Source organism: Strix aluco, chromosome 12, assembly GCF_031877795.1.
Source record: "Strix aluco isolate bStrAlu1 chromosome 12, bStrAlu1.hap1, whole genome shotgun sequence".
In the NCBI taxonomy this organism is placed as follows: Eukaryota; Metazoa; Chordata; class Aves; order Strigiformes; family Strigidae; genus Strix; species Strix aluco.
In genome coordinates, this window is record NC_133942.1 from 6,025,201 (window position 1) to 6,041,913 (window position 16,713).

General features: G+C 57.3%; 2 protein-coding genes and 1 long non-coding RNA gene across 8 annotated transcripts; 2 read left to right on the forward strand and 1 right to left on the reverse strand.

Moving 5' to 3' along the window:
• Positions 1 to 23: 23 nt before the first annotated feature.
• Positions 24 to 7,651, forward strand: LOC141928942 (uncharacterized). The gene is made up of 4 exons (XR_012624916.1): positions 24 to 251; positions 6,047 to 6,231; positions 6,327 to 6,420; positions 7,530 to 7,651. It is a non-coding gene; the product is annotated as an uncharacterized LOC141928942 (long non-coding RNA).
• SNUPN (snurportin 1) lies at positions 499 to 10,181 on the reverse strand. Of its 6 annotated transcripts, XM_074837846.1 has the most exons (9): positions 10,013 to 10,181; positions 9,696 to 9,858; positions 8,792 to 8,896; positions 8,566 to 8,662; positions 7,895 to 7,992; positions 7,503 to 7,580; positions 7,326 to 7,372; positions 5,568 to 5,648; positions 499 to 1,589 (listed from the first exon to the last, which is right to left on the reverse strand). In XM_074837846.1, exons 1-9 carry the CDS (start codon positions 10,162 to 10,164, stop codon positions 1,277 to 1,279), a joined length of 1,134 nt encoding a protein of 377 aa, XP_074693947.1. In that variant the 5' UTR covers positions 10,165 to 10,181; the 3' UTR covers positions 499 to 1,276. The 6 variants fall into 6 exon arrangements, with proteins under 6 accessions (XP_074693947.1, XP_074693949.1, XP_074693948.1 ...); XM_074837848.1 differs by lacking the exon at positions 7,326 to 7,372 and having other exon boundaries at positions 7,503 to 7,576; XM_074837847.1 differs by lacking the exon at positions 7,326 to 7,372.
• Positions 10,182 to 11,757: 1,576 nt separating this feature from the next.
• On the forward strand, positions 11,758 to 15,941 carry SNX33 (sorting nexin 33). The gene is made up of 2 exons (XM_074837384.1): positions 11,758 to 13,263; positions 15,012 to 15,941. The coding sequence occupies exons 1-2, from the start codon at positions 11,823 to 11,825 to the stop codon at positions 15,263 to 15,265; spliced, it is 1,695 nt and encodes a 564-aa protein (XP_074693485.1). The 5' UTR covers positions 11,758 to 11,822; the 3' UTR covers positions 15,266 to 15,941.
• The last annotated feature ends 772 nt before the right edge of the window (positions 15,942 to 16,713 follow it).

A 16,713-nucleotide genomic window follows, 5' to 3' on the forward strand; every position in this document is an offset into this window, starting at 1 on the left:
AAACAAGCGTTTTTCTGGGAAAAACGGGGGGTGCGAGTGCAGGATACAAGTGCCCCCGCTATCTGCAGGCAGCCATCCCCGCTCTCGATATCTCCTCCTGGATACGGGCCCTCCTCCGGGGGCATTCTCATAGACTGCTGGGAGGAGACGCCCCAGCGCCACGTTTACCCTGATAGTTCATCTCCCCCTCTGTCACAAGAGCCGTCCTGCTCTGGCCTTTTAATCTCCCTCTGGAAAACAACCTGGGGATGGTGAGTACAATCGTCTCATCCCCGCTAAAGCCGGGGAAAGGCAGCAGCCGGTGCTCGCAAAGCGGGCTTGGGCTGGGGTAAGAGGGGCAGCGGCGGGGAGGGAGGGGCTGAAGCACCTCGGTGTGCAGAGAATCAAACCCGCACAAGCATTTCCTCCGCTCCAGTTAGCGCTGCAAGCGGTTTTTCAATCCCTATTTGGGAGGCACAGCACGCATCCACCCTTAGGTAGCAGGAAGACGCTCAAGAATTTGTCTTTCTGAGAAACCTTTTATTTGGCACAATCAATGCTAGCGTTTTTCAGAGCGAAACCATTCCTTCCTCCCCCTACTGAGAAAAGCCTCGAGTACAGGCTTCTGCCGTGCTCACGCCGCACAAAGCTGTGCTGGGAGGCAGGGCCTGCTGCGATGCAAGGAAATTTAGCTTTTCCTAGTAACATGTGGGTGTGGAAAGCCCAGCCTTTGGCTTTAGAGCAGCCTGCTGCAAACTTTTTGTTACTAGAAGCAGACTGACCACAAAACTTTCATTGAGAAGGCCTTGGTAAACAGCTGGATCAAAGGCTGAAACGCCCCGATTTCCAGGGCTGGGGAGGTGGGGCTGCTGTCGGGGCTGGGGTTACGAGCAGCAGCTGCACCTCGGAGGTCTGAGCACTGTTCCTATGCTGGAGCTTTGCCAGAGGCTTTACCAGAAGCAGGGTCAGGAGCTGAACCAGGAACCCTGCAGTGTGGGGACAGATCATTCCATTTCCCAACACACAACTGCCTTAGCAAAGAACCTGACAATCCTGTTAAGGCCTCACAGAAGCCCTGGCAAGAAAAAAAAAAAAAAAAAAAAAAAAAAGAGAGAGAGAGAGAAATCCAGCAGCACTTGGAGCAAGATATTCCACTTTTGTTGCCCTTTGAACAAAACCATCCTATTTTATAACCTTTGCCCCCCTCTCAGGGAGCGTGAGTGAGTGAGAAGCAGGGAACCTTCTGCTTTCTCCTTACCCAACCGGTCTGTCCCAGCAGCCTAATTCTCCATCTGGCTCACTGCTTCATCCTGGTCCTCCAGAGAGTTTGCTGGCTGAGGGGTAGACAAGTGTTCCAGCTCGTAATGTCCGTTCCTCGCAGCCGCCGCGCTGCTCGAGTGACCCTTTTCTGCTGCCAGCTTTTTACTCTTCTTGCTCTCAATGATCTGCTGGAGCTGACGCCCAGCGTAGTCTGGTTTGGCAGTGAGCACGGTCGCGGGCACGTCGAGCCCGAGGATTTCGGGTACCATGTAAGGCCGGAGCCAGCCCACCAGCGGGGTGCTGCCAGGGGTATAGTGGGTTTGCTTGTGATAGAAGAGAAGTCCGTCGACCTGTGAAGAGGAGAGAGTGAATGAAAGGCCAGAGCTGGAGGCTTTTGCAGGTGGATGACAGAGCGCCAGACAATAGCACCGCTCTCCATTCACAGGCCAAAACTACCAGCTGGATCATTTTTCCTCAAGCAGTGCAATAAATAGCGGAAGGGAAAGGAGAAACCTGCAGAGCTCCTGCCCTGAAGGATCAGCGCAAGCCCAGCGACGGCCCGATGGCTTTAAATCGTCAAAGGCAAACAATTTCAGCCTGATGTCGGCACGGACCGGCGCTTTTCCTCCGGTTGCTATGATCCCATTCTGCAGAAAAGCCATCAGGTTTCTGAATAAGGCAGCACACAAAAAGCCCACTTTACTGGATTAAGGTTATTTTAAATAATACATTTGGAGAGTAATTAGTCAGAGCGCATGACGCCAAGGAGCCCTGATTCGCAACGCTGCTACAGCTCTTTCAGCTGGCTTATGAAAAATAAATTCTTCATGTTTCCCAAGAGAGAACTTCTCCAGCAATCAATGACGGTTAAGGGCACTCAGGACTCTTGAAGGTTTAGGACCTAACTCTTGTGCTACTATTTCCACACTCTGCAACGCTGCAGCTGGCTGACGTTTTCCCCGCTTCCCCACCATGCTCGGGGATTTTCATCCCCCTCTTCCTGCGCTTCCCAGGGGTGCACTCTGCAAGGTTAGATCCTGCTGTCAGGCTGACTAATGCTGGAGGTGGTGCTCCTCTTAGCTCAGCCTTGCAAGCTTTTAAAAGGCCATTTGGCCACGAGTAAGAGTGGCTGAGTGGGCAGAAAAGATGAGAAAAAGAGCCCACCTTGGGCTGAATTGCTCCCAAGCCCCTCCCTAAGCTTACAGCCCCCAGAATATATATGGCAGAACAGCACATATATCAGCAGTGAGCTGAGGCATCGGTGAACCAAGTGGATGGAGGTGATTTCTGCTTCCGTGCTGGACTGTGAGACAGGCTGAGCAAAGAGCACCATATATCCATCCCTGCACCACGGATGCTGACCTCCAGCAGAGCGGGTAGAGCTTCTTGCACTACCCTGTCCATAATTTTCAGTCACTGTTAAGATCTTGCAAAATAATCCCAGAAAAAGGGGGATTCCTGTGCTAGGAAACCATAAAACCAGAACAGTAAACATCACGATGAGCTTGTGTAACCCTCTGGATATCTAAAGTACAAAGCTTTTCCCTCCCCCTGCCTCCTGGGAAGACTTGGGAAGAGCCAGATCCTGCAGCACCCCAGCACCACGCCTGCACATCCAGTCCATTCCTGCGGGTACGCGGCACTTGATGAGTAACGGGGATTCTCCGGTACCCACAGGAATGTTTTGGTAAAGATCAGAGCTTGGAAAGGCTTCTGCCTCCCAGACCGCTCCAAAGATCTTCCCCAAGCTGGAGAATTCAAAGGAGTTCGGCCTGGTGGAGAGTTAGATCATGTTCTTCCTTCCCCTGATTTCTCTTAAGTTACTCCCATATTCCTTCCAGTTTATTTAATTTGTTGGCCAGGTCCCTGCCCTGAGTCACCACACTGACAGCAGCCACATCAGAATAAAGGGCCGACACTGTTCCTAAATGGCTGAACCTGATGAGGAACTGGCCTGGCAGGATTTCATGTTTCACAGCCATGCTTTTCCGATTTTAGGTGCTTACCAGCGCTCCCATTCCTTCACACTGGGGTTTCTCAGGGACTTTGCCTCCCTCTGCCTTCGTGGAAACCCGAATGTTGTTCTACTCAGATCTGTCAGTAGCTCTTAAGATCCAAAAACCACTTCAAATTCAGTGCCAGTCAACTGATCCAAAGTCCACTGAATTTAGTGGAAAAAATTTCCACTGAATGTGGATTGAGTCCTAACTCTAAGGTTACAGATTAACTCTGAAGACCCAGGTCTGAAAGCACCGACCACCTCTGCTGCCACCACACGCACGAGATCCTTGTAAGGATCACAAGATGCTGGGCCCAGGCGTAAGAAGTCCTCTATTATACTGCACTATCTATAGCAAGGCTGCATTTTGCCTTCTGCAAAGTTTATTTCGTTATGTGGCGTTGGTGGCAGCTATTTACGGGGATTTCTTGGGCTCCCTCTTGTGGCACATCACGAAGAGACCCACGGTTCCCGGCATTCCTGGAAGCGGCACCGAAGGTTTCTGTGGGGTTACTGGCTGCTTTGAGCCAAATTACACCACGTTTCACTTGTCGGGGCCGCACCCCGATGTATCGACCAGAGAACCTGGGGGGGAAAATCACAACTGGATTACAAGGGAGAGCCTGATCAACTCCATCTCCCTCCCACGGCGTTTCACAACAGTCCCCTTCGCAGGCTGAAAGTTTTCTGCTCTGACTGCAGTGGGGCAATACTCCTCACAGCCTTTTCTCGTGGGAGCAGATGCCTCAGGAAGGAATGAAGCTTTCTTCAGTAAAGACGGGAACGACTGTTTCTACAGAGGCACTCAGAACATTTGTAATTGAGCAAGCCAGCTGCAGGAAACCTGGGATGGCTTCTCAACACTCCCCGATCTGTGTTCAGAGCACAGTCTGGCAAGACCAGCAAGGGGCTGGGGCTTTCCAAATCTAATTTCCAAATCTCTCTGTCCTGGCTTTGACACGCAGAAGGCCAAGTCAGCCCTCGCAGCCAAATTAGTGTCCCTTAAATTTAAACCTGCACTTACGTTAATCGCTAACTTGGGCCGGGAGAGCACAAGAGACACGGTCAAATCAATGTGGGTTTTGGCTTAGTGGGACAAGCGATCTCTGTAGAGGCTGCTCCCGATCTAGGGCTGAGAGTGGGCACTCCACGAGAACTGCTGCACTGGAGGAGCTTCTGGCTCCCAGATGTTTGTCACCGACACCGTGCTGGAATGCCATCGCCTCCTCCATCCTCTCCTGCTTCAGTGCCAAGTCAGCCAGGGCAGTGGAAAGCAGCCTGAGCTGTTTTCACGAGGGCCTCAACTCGCTGTTCGCAGCCCCGCAGAGCTGAACTGGGTGGCACATGGATTTGCCTGTCCTGCCCTTCTCCCGCAGGTCAGCAGAGGCCTGAACAGCACAACAGCACCCACTCCTAAAGCTGATGGTGCAGGTGCCCTGGCTGGGGGAACGGCTGCCTCAGAGAGTGCCAGGAGCAGCAGGAGCCAAAAGCAGGAAAAGCTGCTGGTTCTGTACCAAAGCAAAAAGCAGAGCTCATGCCATCCCCTCCGCAAGATCCAGGAGTAATATAGCAGGAGGACAGACTCATGTGAGCCGCTCCCAGGCATTCCTGTCGCAGCCATCTGCCCCCAGTACATCCCAGGCAGCCATCACTAACACCCGAACCCCTCAAAACCCAATCAGGAGCTTGCCACCACCCCTTTCTCCCCACAAGACACAAGATAGCTGGGTGCCTTGCACACAGATGGAGGTAGCAAGCCTAAGGAAACACAGCGCCCGTGACAGAGCTCAGGGAAAGGCACCACTCTGCCCACCCCACAGACCTCTCTCGAGAAACACCATCGCGTAAGGCAGCACACCGCAGAGATCCTCGTGCCTGTGCTCATGTGAGCCCCCCCCCGGGCAGCAGGCAGTACCAGCTGGGACCCCAAAAAGGTCAGCTGGCCCTCCTGCTGCCAGAGGAACATGAGCTATGCTGCTTCTGGAGGCAGTCTGGGTGTCTGCACCAACCCCCTCCTCCCCAAGGGCTCTTTCAGACAACAGTCAATGGCAGTAAAGGCAGCCCAAAATGCTGTGGTTTAACTTTTGCTAATTAGTTTGGGTGGATGCAGCCTCCACCTGGCAACAGGGTAACGGATCAGCCACGCGCATAAAAGGCATCCATCCCCCAGTGCAGGGGAACAGCAGTGCAGCTCGGCCGGCTTCCCGCCGGCCTCGGGAGAGCGCCGTTCCCAGGCGGAGGGGCTGTGCCTCTCTCCAAGCGCCGGCAGATACGTGGCCGGGCTGTCCCTAAGGCTCAGGTTCAGGCCCCTCCACCTGCATGTTCTCACCTCGAAGGGGAAGTCCATAGCCAGCACCTTACACAGACTGTCCGAGGAGCAGGGGAAGTTCTGCAGGCCCACAAATTTGAACTGAAAGAGTAAGAGAGGGTTAGAAGAGACAACTGCATGGCCTAAAGCAGAACAAGTCACTGAACCAAGCACTGGTGTGGAGGCAGCTAAGAAGGATTTTCCCCAGTGCAAGATCCAGCATGAGAGGGAAAGGGTGAGGGACAGGTGTCAGATGAAGTAACCAGAGAGGAGACTGCAAGCAGGGACCACATTAAACCTTCCGGCCACAGGGTATCGGGGGCCCAAAAGCACAAATAAGCTCAAAAAAGGATGGGACCAGCTCCTGAAAGGCAGGTTCCCTGGTGCCATTAGGTCCATGATCTGGGTACAACCACTGGCGGATGAAGTCCGAGGGAACAGGACAGCTATCTCCAATTTCTTACTCTTCCCATAGCAACCGGTCTCTCTGCTCACTACAGGTTACTGGGACAGACAAACCTCTGATGCGATTCAGAAGAGCAATTCATAAGCAAAGTCCCCACCTAGAGACCAACCAACAGGACCAAGCTGTCCATCAGTGCCAATCATATCCCGCTAGAGTTACTGGGAGCGCCTGCATGAAAACTTACCAAAAAAAATCACCCCTGGCACCAGCAAGGACAGGGTGGGAATGGTCACGTCACCAGATAACCCCATCATCTCTCCAGCAATGCTGGATAAAGCACGTACATTGCTGCAACTTCACAAATCTCATTCCAGAAACAGAAGATGACCTTTAAAAGACCACCAATGGCTTGCTACCACGATGCCCAGACAGCATGAAATCTAGAGTACCCAGAATGATCTATTTCAGGTATTTTATTTTCTTTTTCCCTCTCTGGCATTAAATGAGAGATGCGGATGGCTCCCACACACTCCCGATACCTTTTTTCCAAGCATCTAAGACTGCAGGAAGGACTTTTCAGGAGTGCTGACCCCGAGATGCTCTTTTAACCAAAATAGAAAATGATGGCCTCTGGGCAGGATGCAAAGCAGACAGACGTCTGCTCCAGGCTGCTGGCTCAGCCAAGCAAATCTTTCCACCCAGGAAATGAAAGCTGAAACGACCCCCACTTCATTAGGTAGCTGTTTTCTGGATATTCCCCTTGGAGTCTGAACAGGATGTTCTCCAATTACAGATACCTTCACCGCTGGCACAGGAGCAGTCATCCCTGTTAGTGACTGATCTGTTCAACCCCCAGGAGCTGCTCTGCTTTGCTGCAGCTGAGCATGCACGGGGGCTGCACAGCCATTGAGTCCTGCTTTGCAAACTGTGCTCCATAAGCCAGGCTCCCAAATCTCTTAGGCCTGTCCCCAAAAACCACTTTCCAAGCTGCTGTGGGTTCTAGGCCTGACCTCTATGTGTAAGCCTTCAAAGGAAAACCTTTTATTCTTGCTCAGCAGAGACTCCGGGTGGCAATCCAGCATCCATCCCGACAACTTCAAGGATTAGTTTAAGCAGGAGGGAAGGCTAAAACTTTACGAGCCTTTTCCCTTGCCTTGCGAGTTCCACAAGACTACGCAGGAATAAATCCCATTGTAGTCAGGCTGCCGACCAACACTGCCCCTGTAGAAACCACACTGGCTTTCCATTCCATTTCAAGGGAAATCTAAAAACGGCATGGAAGTTAGCTGATACCCTGCAGCCTGATCTCCCTCAGCACTTTGGCTGGGGAAAAAAAACCACATTCATTTACAATATTCAGTGGTTCTATTTACATCCTGAACGTGGCATCCCATTTCGTCAGTACGCTTTGAAGCCTGATCTGTGAGAGGGAAAAAAAAAAAAAAAAAAGCAAAAAGCTTCCACTTTGACAAAAAACTTCTGAAGCCTGCTGAACAGGAGAGCTTACCCCTCCATCCTCCTCCTCTTCCCCTCAGTACAAAAGAACTTACTGGATTAATCCTGCTTTTCTCTCCCAGCCCTTCCTCCTCTTGGATCTTTGAGTAAAGCCAGAAGAATCTGAAGTCTGTCTGTGAAAGGAGACAGAGACTTAATGACTATCCACCACACATCACCAATCAGCTGAGTGTCTCCATTCCTCTGCATTTGCCCAGGAGATTTACAAACTCAGCTTCACCTGCAGAACCAGCCAGCACCCCGAACTCTGCTACTTGTCCCGATACCCCCAAAAGATGTACACAATTATTTCAGTAGCTGGCAGCCCATAAGCTGTGAAGATGCTGGTGCTTAGATGAAATACCCATCCTACTGCATGGATGGGTATGTCACAGAGCAGGGAAAAAAAGGGAGGGCAGGGCAGGGCAGGGCGGGGGAGACTCAGTACCTGGCAGTCATAAACAGGGTGTCCTCTCCAGCACATCACATCGAGGATATAGTACGTCTGCTTTGCCTCGTTGTAGATGCAGTCCAAGATGCAGTACACTGCACACACAAACACAGGGAGGTCCAGAAATGCTCTGGAGACTGCCTAACCCAACAGGCAAACACCTGATCAAGTCTCTCCTGCATTAAGCCTGCCCTGATGTAAGGCTGCGAGGTGCAGAGGGATCCCCTTCTGCTAATAGAAGCTGTGACCACAAATGGGGAGTCCAACAAGGCTACAGAGGCAGCAGCCAGAGGCACAGCAAGCAAAGGCACATTTCAGAAAATGGCATTTATCAATCCCTCCTCAGGGCAAGAAAGCAACTACAAGAGGTATTAAGAAAGACCACACCATACACAGCTCTCTGTCGGAAGACAGAGAGGATGCTGAGGTTTAAGAGTGTCAGTTAACCAGGCAGATGCTCTTACCTAGCATAAAGGTATCTGATATTGTCCCCATCTAGTTATCTCCAGAGATACACGAACAGGCCTGACGCTGACTACCCCCGGCACCAGAAAAGGACACAGCTCTGGGGAGCTGGAGGAGCAGCACCCAGCCTGCCAGCGCACACGCTCACAGGGAGAAGCGGGCATTCCCCCCTCTCTATCCCAAATGCCTCCTCACACCGTTACCTTTCTCACTTGTTGAATTGTGCCGGTTCCCCCCTGGCAGCAGGGATGGGAACCTGTTGACACAGAAGCCGCTCTTGGTGTAAGCTGCTGTTGTGCCCTGTGAGGAAACGGGGAGGGGAAGAAAAAAAAAAAGTCAAGCCAGACATGCAGGTCAGTCTTATGTTGAGTGGGAAACAGGTACAGGTCCTTATCCAGACAGTGAAACATCACCACTGCTCTCACTTACCCTGGACGCCACAACTAGCGCCCTTTTCCCGACGGGACACACCACTACAACCCACTCCTGCTCCAGATCCAAGGGGACATCAACCAGCCATTCTGACAGCATCAGCTACAGAGAAATCCAGAAAAAAAAACAATCAGTTAGTAACAACTCTCCTGAAGTTATGGAAAGCTCACAGCTCAAGGATAAAGCAAGAAGGTTTTGACTTGGCTTCAACAGCTACACTGGGTGCTTCAGAAGGAACTTGCATTGCTCATCACCCTGCATTACAGCACCAAAGGGGCTCCCTCCCTCTCTCTAACCAACCTGCGTAACAGAGTCACCCCCAAGTCCTTCTCTTGCTTCCCAGCTGCTGCCTAAGCTTCAGGCCACAGTACAGGCTCACAGTCCTCACTTGGGCACCCTGTACCTTGGTCCCCATTCCAGCACTTTAAATTTATTTATAAATACACGTCAGAGCTTAGAGATTCCTAAATACCGGGAGCAAAGAGCACAGACAAGTTGACCTCTTCAGAGCCTGTCTCACTGTGATCACCTGAAAGGCAGTAGGTCTTTTTGGACCAATATGGCAGCCAAGGCTGATAAAACCCATCAGCTGAGGGTTCCCTCCTTTCCTGGTGTCCCAGACATGCGGAAGAGATGGAAGCCTTTAACTGACTGTTGCACAACAGAAGAGAGACGCTGCTAGCTGAGCTGAACTCTCCCAAAGCACACAGGCAACCCATCTCCGCCTGTCCTCCATTTGAATGCAGCATGTCTCAGAGGCAGAACTGAGGCACGGTTCCCCTCTGAGCACCAAGCCAGGCAGGACACGTTATTCTCAGCCCTGACGCAGCCGCTCACCATGCCCTGTGTCCACACTCACACCCCATCGCAGGGAGGCAGGCAGGGGCAGGCAGCTCCTCACCTGGTTGGCGTAGCGCTTGGGCAACTTCTTGCCAGCATCCACGTCCATCTCCTCTTCCTCTTCATCTTCCCCCTCCTTGTCCTTGTCCTCGCCCTCGCTCTCCACCCCTGCCCAGTCGTCCTCTGCCAGCCTCCTGGCATGGTTCACGTAGTCCAGCCGCCTCCTGGGGAGGGAGGCAGCAGCCCGGCTTACCCCCCGCGGGAGACAGGCCACCCCCCGCCCGCGCTCCCCACACCCCCGGGCCCTGGGCCGCCTCTGCACAGCCCAGGCCGCCCGGCGGGCCCAGCACGGGCCTGCCCGCCCCCAGCAGCACTCACTCTCTCTGGAGGCGGAGGAGGCGCTGGCGGCGCTCGGCCTGTCCCGGGCCGCCGCGGGCCTTGTAGGCGGCCAGGCGGGGGTGCGGGGCCGCCGGGCTGTTGGGCGCCGCCAGGGCCACGCCGGCCGCCAGCGCCGCGCTCAGCTCCTCCATGGCAACGCCCGCCCGACGGCCGCGCGTCATGACGCACTTCCGCCCGGCGGGGGAGGGGGGGGGCCGTGCCGCAGCCGCGCCGCAGCGCCCCCCGGCGGCGCGGAGGCTCCGCGCCCCCCCCCCCCCCCCCCCCCCCCCCTTCCCGGCCGGCGGCAGCCACACACCCCAACCCCCCGGGACTCAGTTTCCCCTCCCGCCGGGAGAGCGGCGGGCACCGGGAGGCGGGCAGGGACACTCGGGGCCGTGACCGGGCACGGGCGTGGGGGACATCCCGGGCGGGGACGGGGGGGACACCGCGGGCAGGGACGGGACACCGCGGGCAGGGATGGGGGCGACACCGCGGGCAGGGATGGGGGGGACACCGCGGGCAGGGACGGGGGGGACACCGCGGGCAGGGACGGAGGGGACACCGCGGGCAGGGATGCCCGGGACCATTCCCGGCCAGGGCCGCGGGAGCCGCCGGTGCCGGGAGCCGTGCCCCCGCGGGCCGGGCCGTGGCCGTGGGCGGGATCCGCGCCGCGGGGCCGGCTGCCTGCAGAGGGCAGCGTGCGACCCGCCGCGCCGCTCCCCGCCGCTCCGGAGCTGCGAACCGGCGAGCTCGGCGCTGCCGTGCGTCACGGGAGGCTGGCGGCCAGCCCCGCCACCGGCACCGGCACCGGCACAGCCACCGCCACCGCCACCGGGCAGCAGCACCGACATCGCGCAGCGGCAGCGGGCGCCGGCACCGGAACCGGGCGGCGGTACCGAGAGCGGCCCCGGGGCTCCGAGCCCGGGCGGCGGCAGCGAGCGGCGGCCCCCCCGGCCCCCTGCCCGGCCATGCGGTGAGGGCGGCCCGCCGGATCCCCGGAGGGACGGGCGGGAGGCGCGGCCGGGCCGCGGCTGCGCTCGGCTCCCCGGCCCCGGTCGCGGCGGCGCGGCGGGCCGGGCTCCCCTTCCCTCCGCCACCGGCACCGGCAGCGGCGGGGGCTGTCCCCGGTACCGGCCCCGGTGCTGCCCTGCCCGCGGGGCCCTCCGTCCAGCGTGAGATTTGCGGATTTCAGGGAAAAAAAAAAAAAAAAAAAAAACAACAAAACCAACAACAAAAAAATCCACCAAACCCCGGGAAAGGAATTGCAAAATCCCCGGGCCGGGATCACGGGAGGTTGGGCTGGGTTTGGGGTCGGTTCTCGGCGCTTTCCCGGCACCCACCAGCTGGCAGCCGCTGGACGGAGGAAATCGGGGTGTTTTATCCACAGGACCCCCAAGAAAAGTCGCTTTGGATTTATTTCCTCGCTGGCAGCCGGATCTTTTCCTCCTGGAAAGTGAAACCGTGGGATCAGCGTCCCAGCGAGATAAAACCTGCGTGGACATGGCAGAGCCCGGCTCTCGGGCCGGCCGGGGGTTTTATCCTGTCGGAGTGAGGGAAACGCCACTCGCTTGATCGGGGAATGTTGTTTTTAACCGGGGTGCTGGGACTGGGGGGGTCACTTGGACATACGGACCTTGCCGTCGCCTCGTAAGGGATTTCTTCTCCATCTTTTTTTATTTTCCTGAGAAATCAGCCAAGCCTTTTCCCACAGTGCCGGGGCGGCCTGAGCGAGCTTGCGGTATCGCCGGGAGGGGTTTTTTTTGGCTGCGGGGATTGCGTTACGTCGTGTCCCCCCCTCCCAGGACCGGCCATGGCGTTGAAAGCCAGAGCGCTTTACAACTTCCAGAGCGAAAACAAAGAGGAGATCAGCATCCAGGAGAACGAGGAGCTCGTCATCTTCAGCGAGAACTCCCTGGACGGGTGGTTACAAGGCCAAAACAGCCGCGGGGAGACCGGCCTCTTCCCTGCCTCCTACGTCGAAATCCTCCGCTCCCGGTCGGGCTCCAACTACACGGACTATTCCAGCAGCCCGGCCGGCTCCCCCGGGCACGACTCCTCCTTCTACACAGCCCCCCCCAACCCTGGCATCTCCTACCAGGGCAGTTTTGAGGATGACGATGATGATGATTGGGACGACTGGGACGATGCTTGCACGGTGGTGGAGGAGCCCCGGAGCGCGCCGGGCACCAACGGGCACCCTTCGCCCAGCCTGCAGTACCCGGCGGCGTACGGCCACCACCAGCACGCTGGTTACCGGCCCAAGCCGGCGCTGGAGAGGCAGGACAGCATGAGCTCCTCCAAGAGGGGCAGCGTGGTGGGGAGGAACCTCAACCGCTTCTCCTGCTTTGTCCGCTCGGGGGTGGAAGCCTTCATCCTGGGCGACGTGCCCCTCATGTCCAAGATCGCCGAGGTGTACTCCATCGAGATGGGCTCCAAAGGTCCCCAGTGGAGGGCGAACCCCCACCCCTTCATCTGCTCTGTGGAGGACCCAACCAAGCAAACCAAGTTCAAGGGCATCAAGAGCTACATCTCCTACAAGCTGACCCCCAGCAACATCAACTCGCCCGTCTACCGGCGGTACAAGCACTTTGACTGGCTCTACAACCGCCTCCTGCACAAGTTCACGGTCATCTCGGTGCCCCACCTGCCCGAGAAGCAGGCCACTGGGCGCTTTGAGGAGGACTTCATCGAGAAGCGCAAGCGGCGGCTGATCCTCTGGATGGACCATATGACCAGTCACCCCGTCCTCTCCCAGTACGAGGGCTTCCAGCACTTCCTCTGCTGCCGCGACGAGAAGCAGTGGAAGCTGGGCAAACGTCGGGCGGAGAAGGACGAGATGGTGGGTGCCAGCTTCCTCCTCACCATCCAGATCCCCACGGAGCACCAGGACCTGCAGGACGTGGAGGACCGCGTGGATGCCTTCAAGGCCTTCAGCAAGAAGATGGACGACAGCGTCCTGCAGCTGACCAACGTGGCCTCGGAGCTGGTGCGCAAGCACGTGGGGGGCTTCCGGAAGGAGTTCCAGAAGCTGGGCAACGCCTTCCAAGCCATCAGCCACTCTTTCCACATGGACCCCCCCTATAGCTCCGACGCCCTCAACAACGCCATCTCCCACACGGGCAAGACATACGAGACCGTGGGGGAGATGTTCGCCGAGCAGCCCAAGAACGACCTGTTCCTCATGCTGGACACTCTCTCTTTGTACCAAGGGCTCCTCTCCAACTTCCCAGACATCATCCACCTCCAGAAAGGTAAGGGTGGCTTCTTCTCCCCTGGTGATGACCTCTCCTGCATGATGACCCCACACGGGTGGGAGCGGGATAGGAATGCAGCGAGGAAACCCTGTGCTGTGCGGTGATGGGGATGAGGATGGGGATGAGGATGGGGACCATTGCCTGTGGCTTCCAGGGAGACAGCGTGGTCCCTGCTGGCACGGCTGCCCAGTCACCCCAGCCTGGGAGAGGCTGCTGGGGCTGTTGGGTGCAGGATCAGGTTTTGCCTCAAGTGATGCCATGGACTCCATAACTGCTGCCCAGAGCACTGGCCAGGGGGGGTCAGCGCAGGCATCGCCCCCCCCAGGCCGGGAGCAGGAGCCAGCACCATTGCTGTTGGCTCCAGGATGTCCTGCCCAGAGCCTTGTGAGTGAGGGGCTGCGTCGCATCCCCACCCACTACTGCGTGTCCCTCCTCATCCTCCCTCCGTGGGGAGGTCAGGAAGGATGAGAAGGGTGAGAGGTGTCCACTCTGCCCTTTCTGCGGGAGAGCGGCGGGCAGGCAGGGCTCGGTGTCCCTTTGCACCCAGGCAGCGGGGTGTGACGCAGTCGGGGAGCCGGGTGTGGGAGCAGGGCTGAAGTCCACACACTCCTCCCGGCCCCGCTGCCCGCAGTGGGGAGGGGACACCTGCGCCTGTGTCCCTGGATTTTGGGGGACAGGGAGTTTTTCCCAGGGTGAAGCCAGGGCTGTCTGTGTTCGAGCATCCGGGGGTGTCCGTGCATCGCTCTGCATCCCCGGGGGAGGCTGGGAAGGGAAAGGGGGAAGGGGAGGATGCGATCCAGCCCTGGCCGCTTCCTCGCCTTTCCCTCCCCGCGTTGTTTACCGCAGCGGGTGAAGAGGGGCTGGATCCCATCCGGAAGCGAGGCCGCGTGGGCAGAGCGGAAGGCAGGATTTGGCCTCCAACCTTTGCTTCTTCCTCCTCCTCCTCCTCCTCCTCCTCCTCCTCTCCGCTGGGAGCAGAGCTGGCGAGGCTGGAGCACCATAACCCCGGGTCCGGTGCTCCCGTCAAGGGGCAGGGAGAGGGAAATAAAGCCCTGCAGGCCAGATCCTGTTTTCAGGCAAACAGCCTCTGTGCTAATGAGGGGGGAGGAATGCAGGGCTGGAGCCAGGCAGGATTCTTTCGAAACCGAGCTGTAAAAATAAATGGAAGGAGAGGGAAAATCTGGTGTCAGAACATCAGCTGCCTCTGGGAGAGGGAGATGCTTTCCCAGCTGAGTTCCAGCCGGCACTGCACACCCTTCCCGCACCCCGATTTGCTGCCTCCCAATCTGGGGTCTCCCAGGGCTGCTCCTGACCCCCATCCACAGGGTGACATCGAACATTTGCAGGGCTTGGCCAGAGTGCTTGGCTGTGATAACACTTCCCTGCGTTAGCTTTGCACCCTGAGCCTCGAATTGCACCCCTCCAGCAGCCCAGACCCCCAAACCTCCTGCTAAATGTGAGGCTGACTACTCAGGGATGGGGCAGAGGAAGAGTTGGGGAGGCCAGAGTCCAGAGGGAAAAGGCTCCTGGTCTTCCCCTGCCTGGAGGAGAGGGATGGGGATATGGGCGCAGGGAGCACGTAGATCCCTCCCTTATTCACGTGGGGCAGCTCTGCGCCTCTGGCTGTGGGGCCAGGCTGGTGCCCTGGCACAGAGGGTGATGGGACCCACCGGTGCTGGCTGGGGAAGGGGGACGGAGGGTTGCACAGATCCATCAGCCTCTCACCCTTCGCCCTGCCTCGCCAGGCGCCTTCGCGAAGGTGAAGGAGAGCCAGCGGATGAGCGACGAGGGCAGGATGGACCAGGAGGAGGCGGACGGGATCCGCAAGCGCTGCCGCGTGGTGGGCTTCGCCCTGCAAGCCGAGATGAACCACTTCCACGAGCGGCGCGTGGCTGACTTCAAGAGGATGATGCAGTCTTACTTAAAGCAGCAGATCGTCTTCTACCAGCGTGTCAGCCAGCAGCTGGAGAAGACATTACGCATGTACGACAACCTCTAACGCCTCCGCTTGCTGCCCCGCCAAAATCACGCACTTCTCTATCCGCAGCCTTGCAGACCTCCTGTTTGTGATGGGCTGAGAACGAACGGGAACTCATGATGCTAGTGACCAAATACCTTTGGGCTTTCTTCCCCCTTCCTGGGCGGGCAGGCTGTGGTCCTGCAGGGAAGGGCTCGCCCGCGGGCTGGCCGTGCCACCTCTTTCCCTGGGGACCTCCCGCCCTGCCGCGGGTCTGGTGGGGGCACGGGGGGGGTCACAAGAGAGATGGATGTGGAGGTAACGGTGCTGGTATCTCTGCCCAGTGATTTTTAGCTTTCTGAAAACCCATCCTCCTGGAGCAGAGAGGTGGGTGCATCCCAGCCCGCCGCGAGAAGAAATCAAAGCGGTCGACGTTTTGCACACTAGAAGCTTTTCTGATGGAAAAAAAGAGAAGAAAAAAATCTTTATTTGGAAGGGAATGATTTTTTTTGTCACGAGATATTTTCAATATTTTCCATTTTTTGCAAATGTTTCTGCAGCATTTTTACCAATCAATTTTTAAATAGATGCACAGAGGCGAAGGGAAATATCTTTCTCAAGCATGGCTGTTGACTGGGAAAAGGGAGAAAAAAAAAAAAAAAGGGAAAAAAAAAAAAAGCCCCACAGCCTTTTCAATAAAATTGTCAGTAGAAAAAACACCCACCTCCTTCCCAGAGATGTCTGTGGAAAACGGTGCCGCTCCAGGATCCTGGGCAAGGCTCTGCATCCGAGCATCCCCCGGCTTCCAGCCAGCTTCCGCAAACCCCTGTGCCGTGGGTGGCGGGGGGCTGAGCACCGGGCAGGGGGGGCCCCACACCGGCCACCCTTCTGCTCTCCAAACAACCTGCCAAGGGGCAAATCCTGCCCCGCTTTGCCCAGCCCAGAGAGACAGGACCCAGGGCAGTGTGCCGCTGCCTGGGGAGACAGCAGGGCTGGCACGGGGGCCTTGTTTTCGAAGGGAAATGGCTGGGATAAATCACAGCGAGGAAAGTTAGGGCCAGCTTGGCGTGGCTCCAGGGTTAAAATTAGCCCCGGCATGCAGGCCAGCGGGGTATTGTTAAAATAACAGCGGCGCTGGGAATGTGGCGGGCTGCGCTCCGTCCTCCCAGAGCCCTCCCCAGCCCCAGCCCGCGAGGACGAGCACGCCGAAATACAGCCGGCGGCGTCGCGCAGCCTCCGTCCAGGCAGGACATGTTTCCTCCTGCGTCCCCCTTCACCATGGCCCCAGCCCATCCCAACACCATCCTACCATGGCTCCAGCCCACCCCAGCTCCTCCAGCGGCAGCAGCCATGGGAATAGGGTGGCCAAACCCCCTCCTAACCCCGCAGGGGTTAACGCCTCGTCCCGGCCCCGCTGGCCGTGCACTGGATGACCGAGGTTGCCCCACGTTGAGGTCAGATGCTGTGCAGGACGGCGTGTCCCTTCCCCC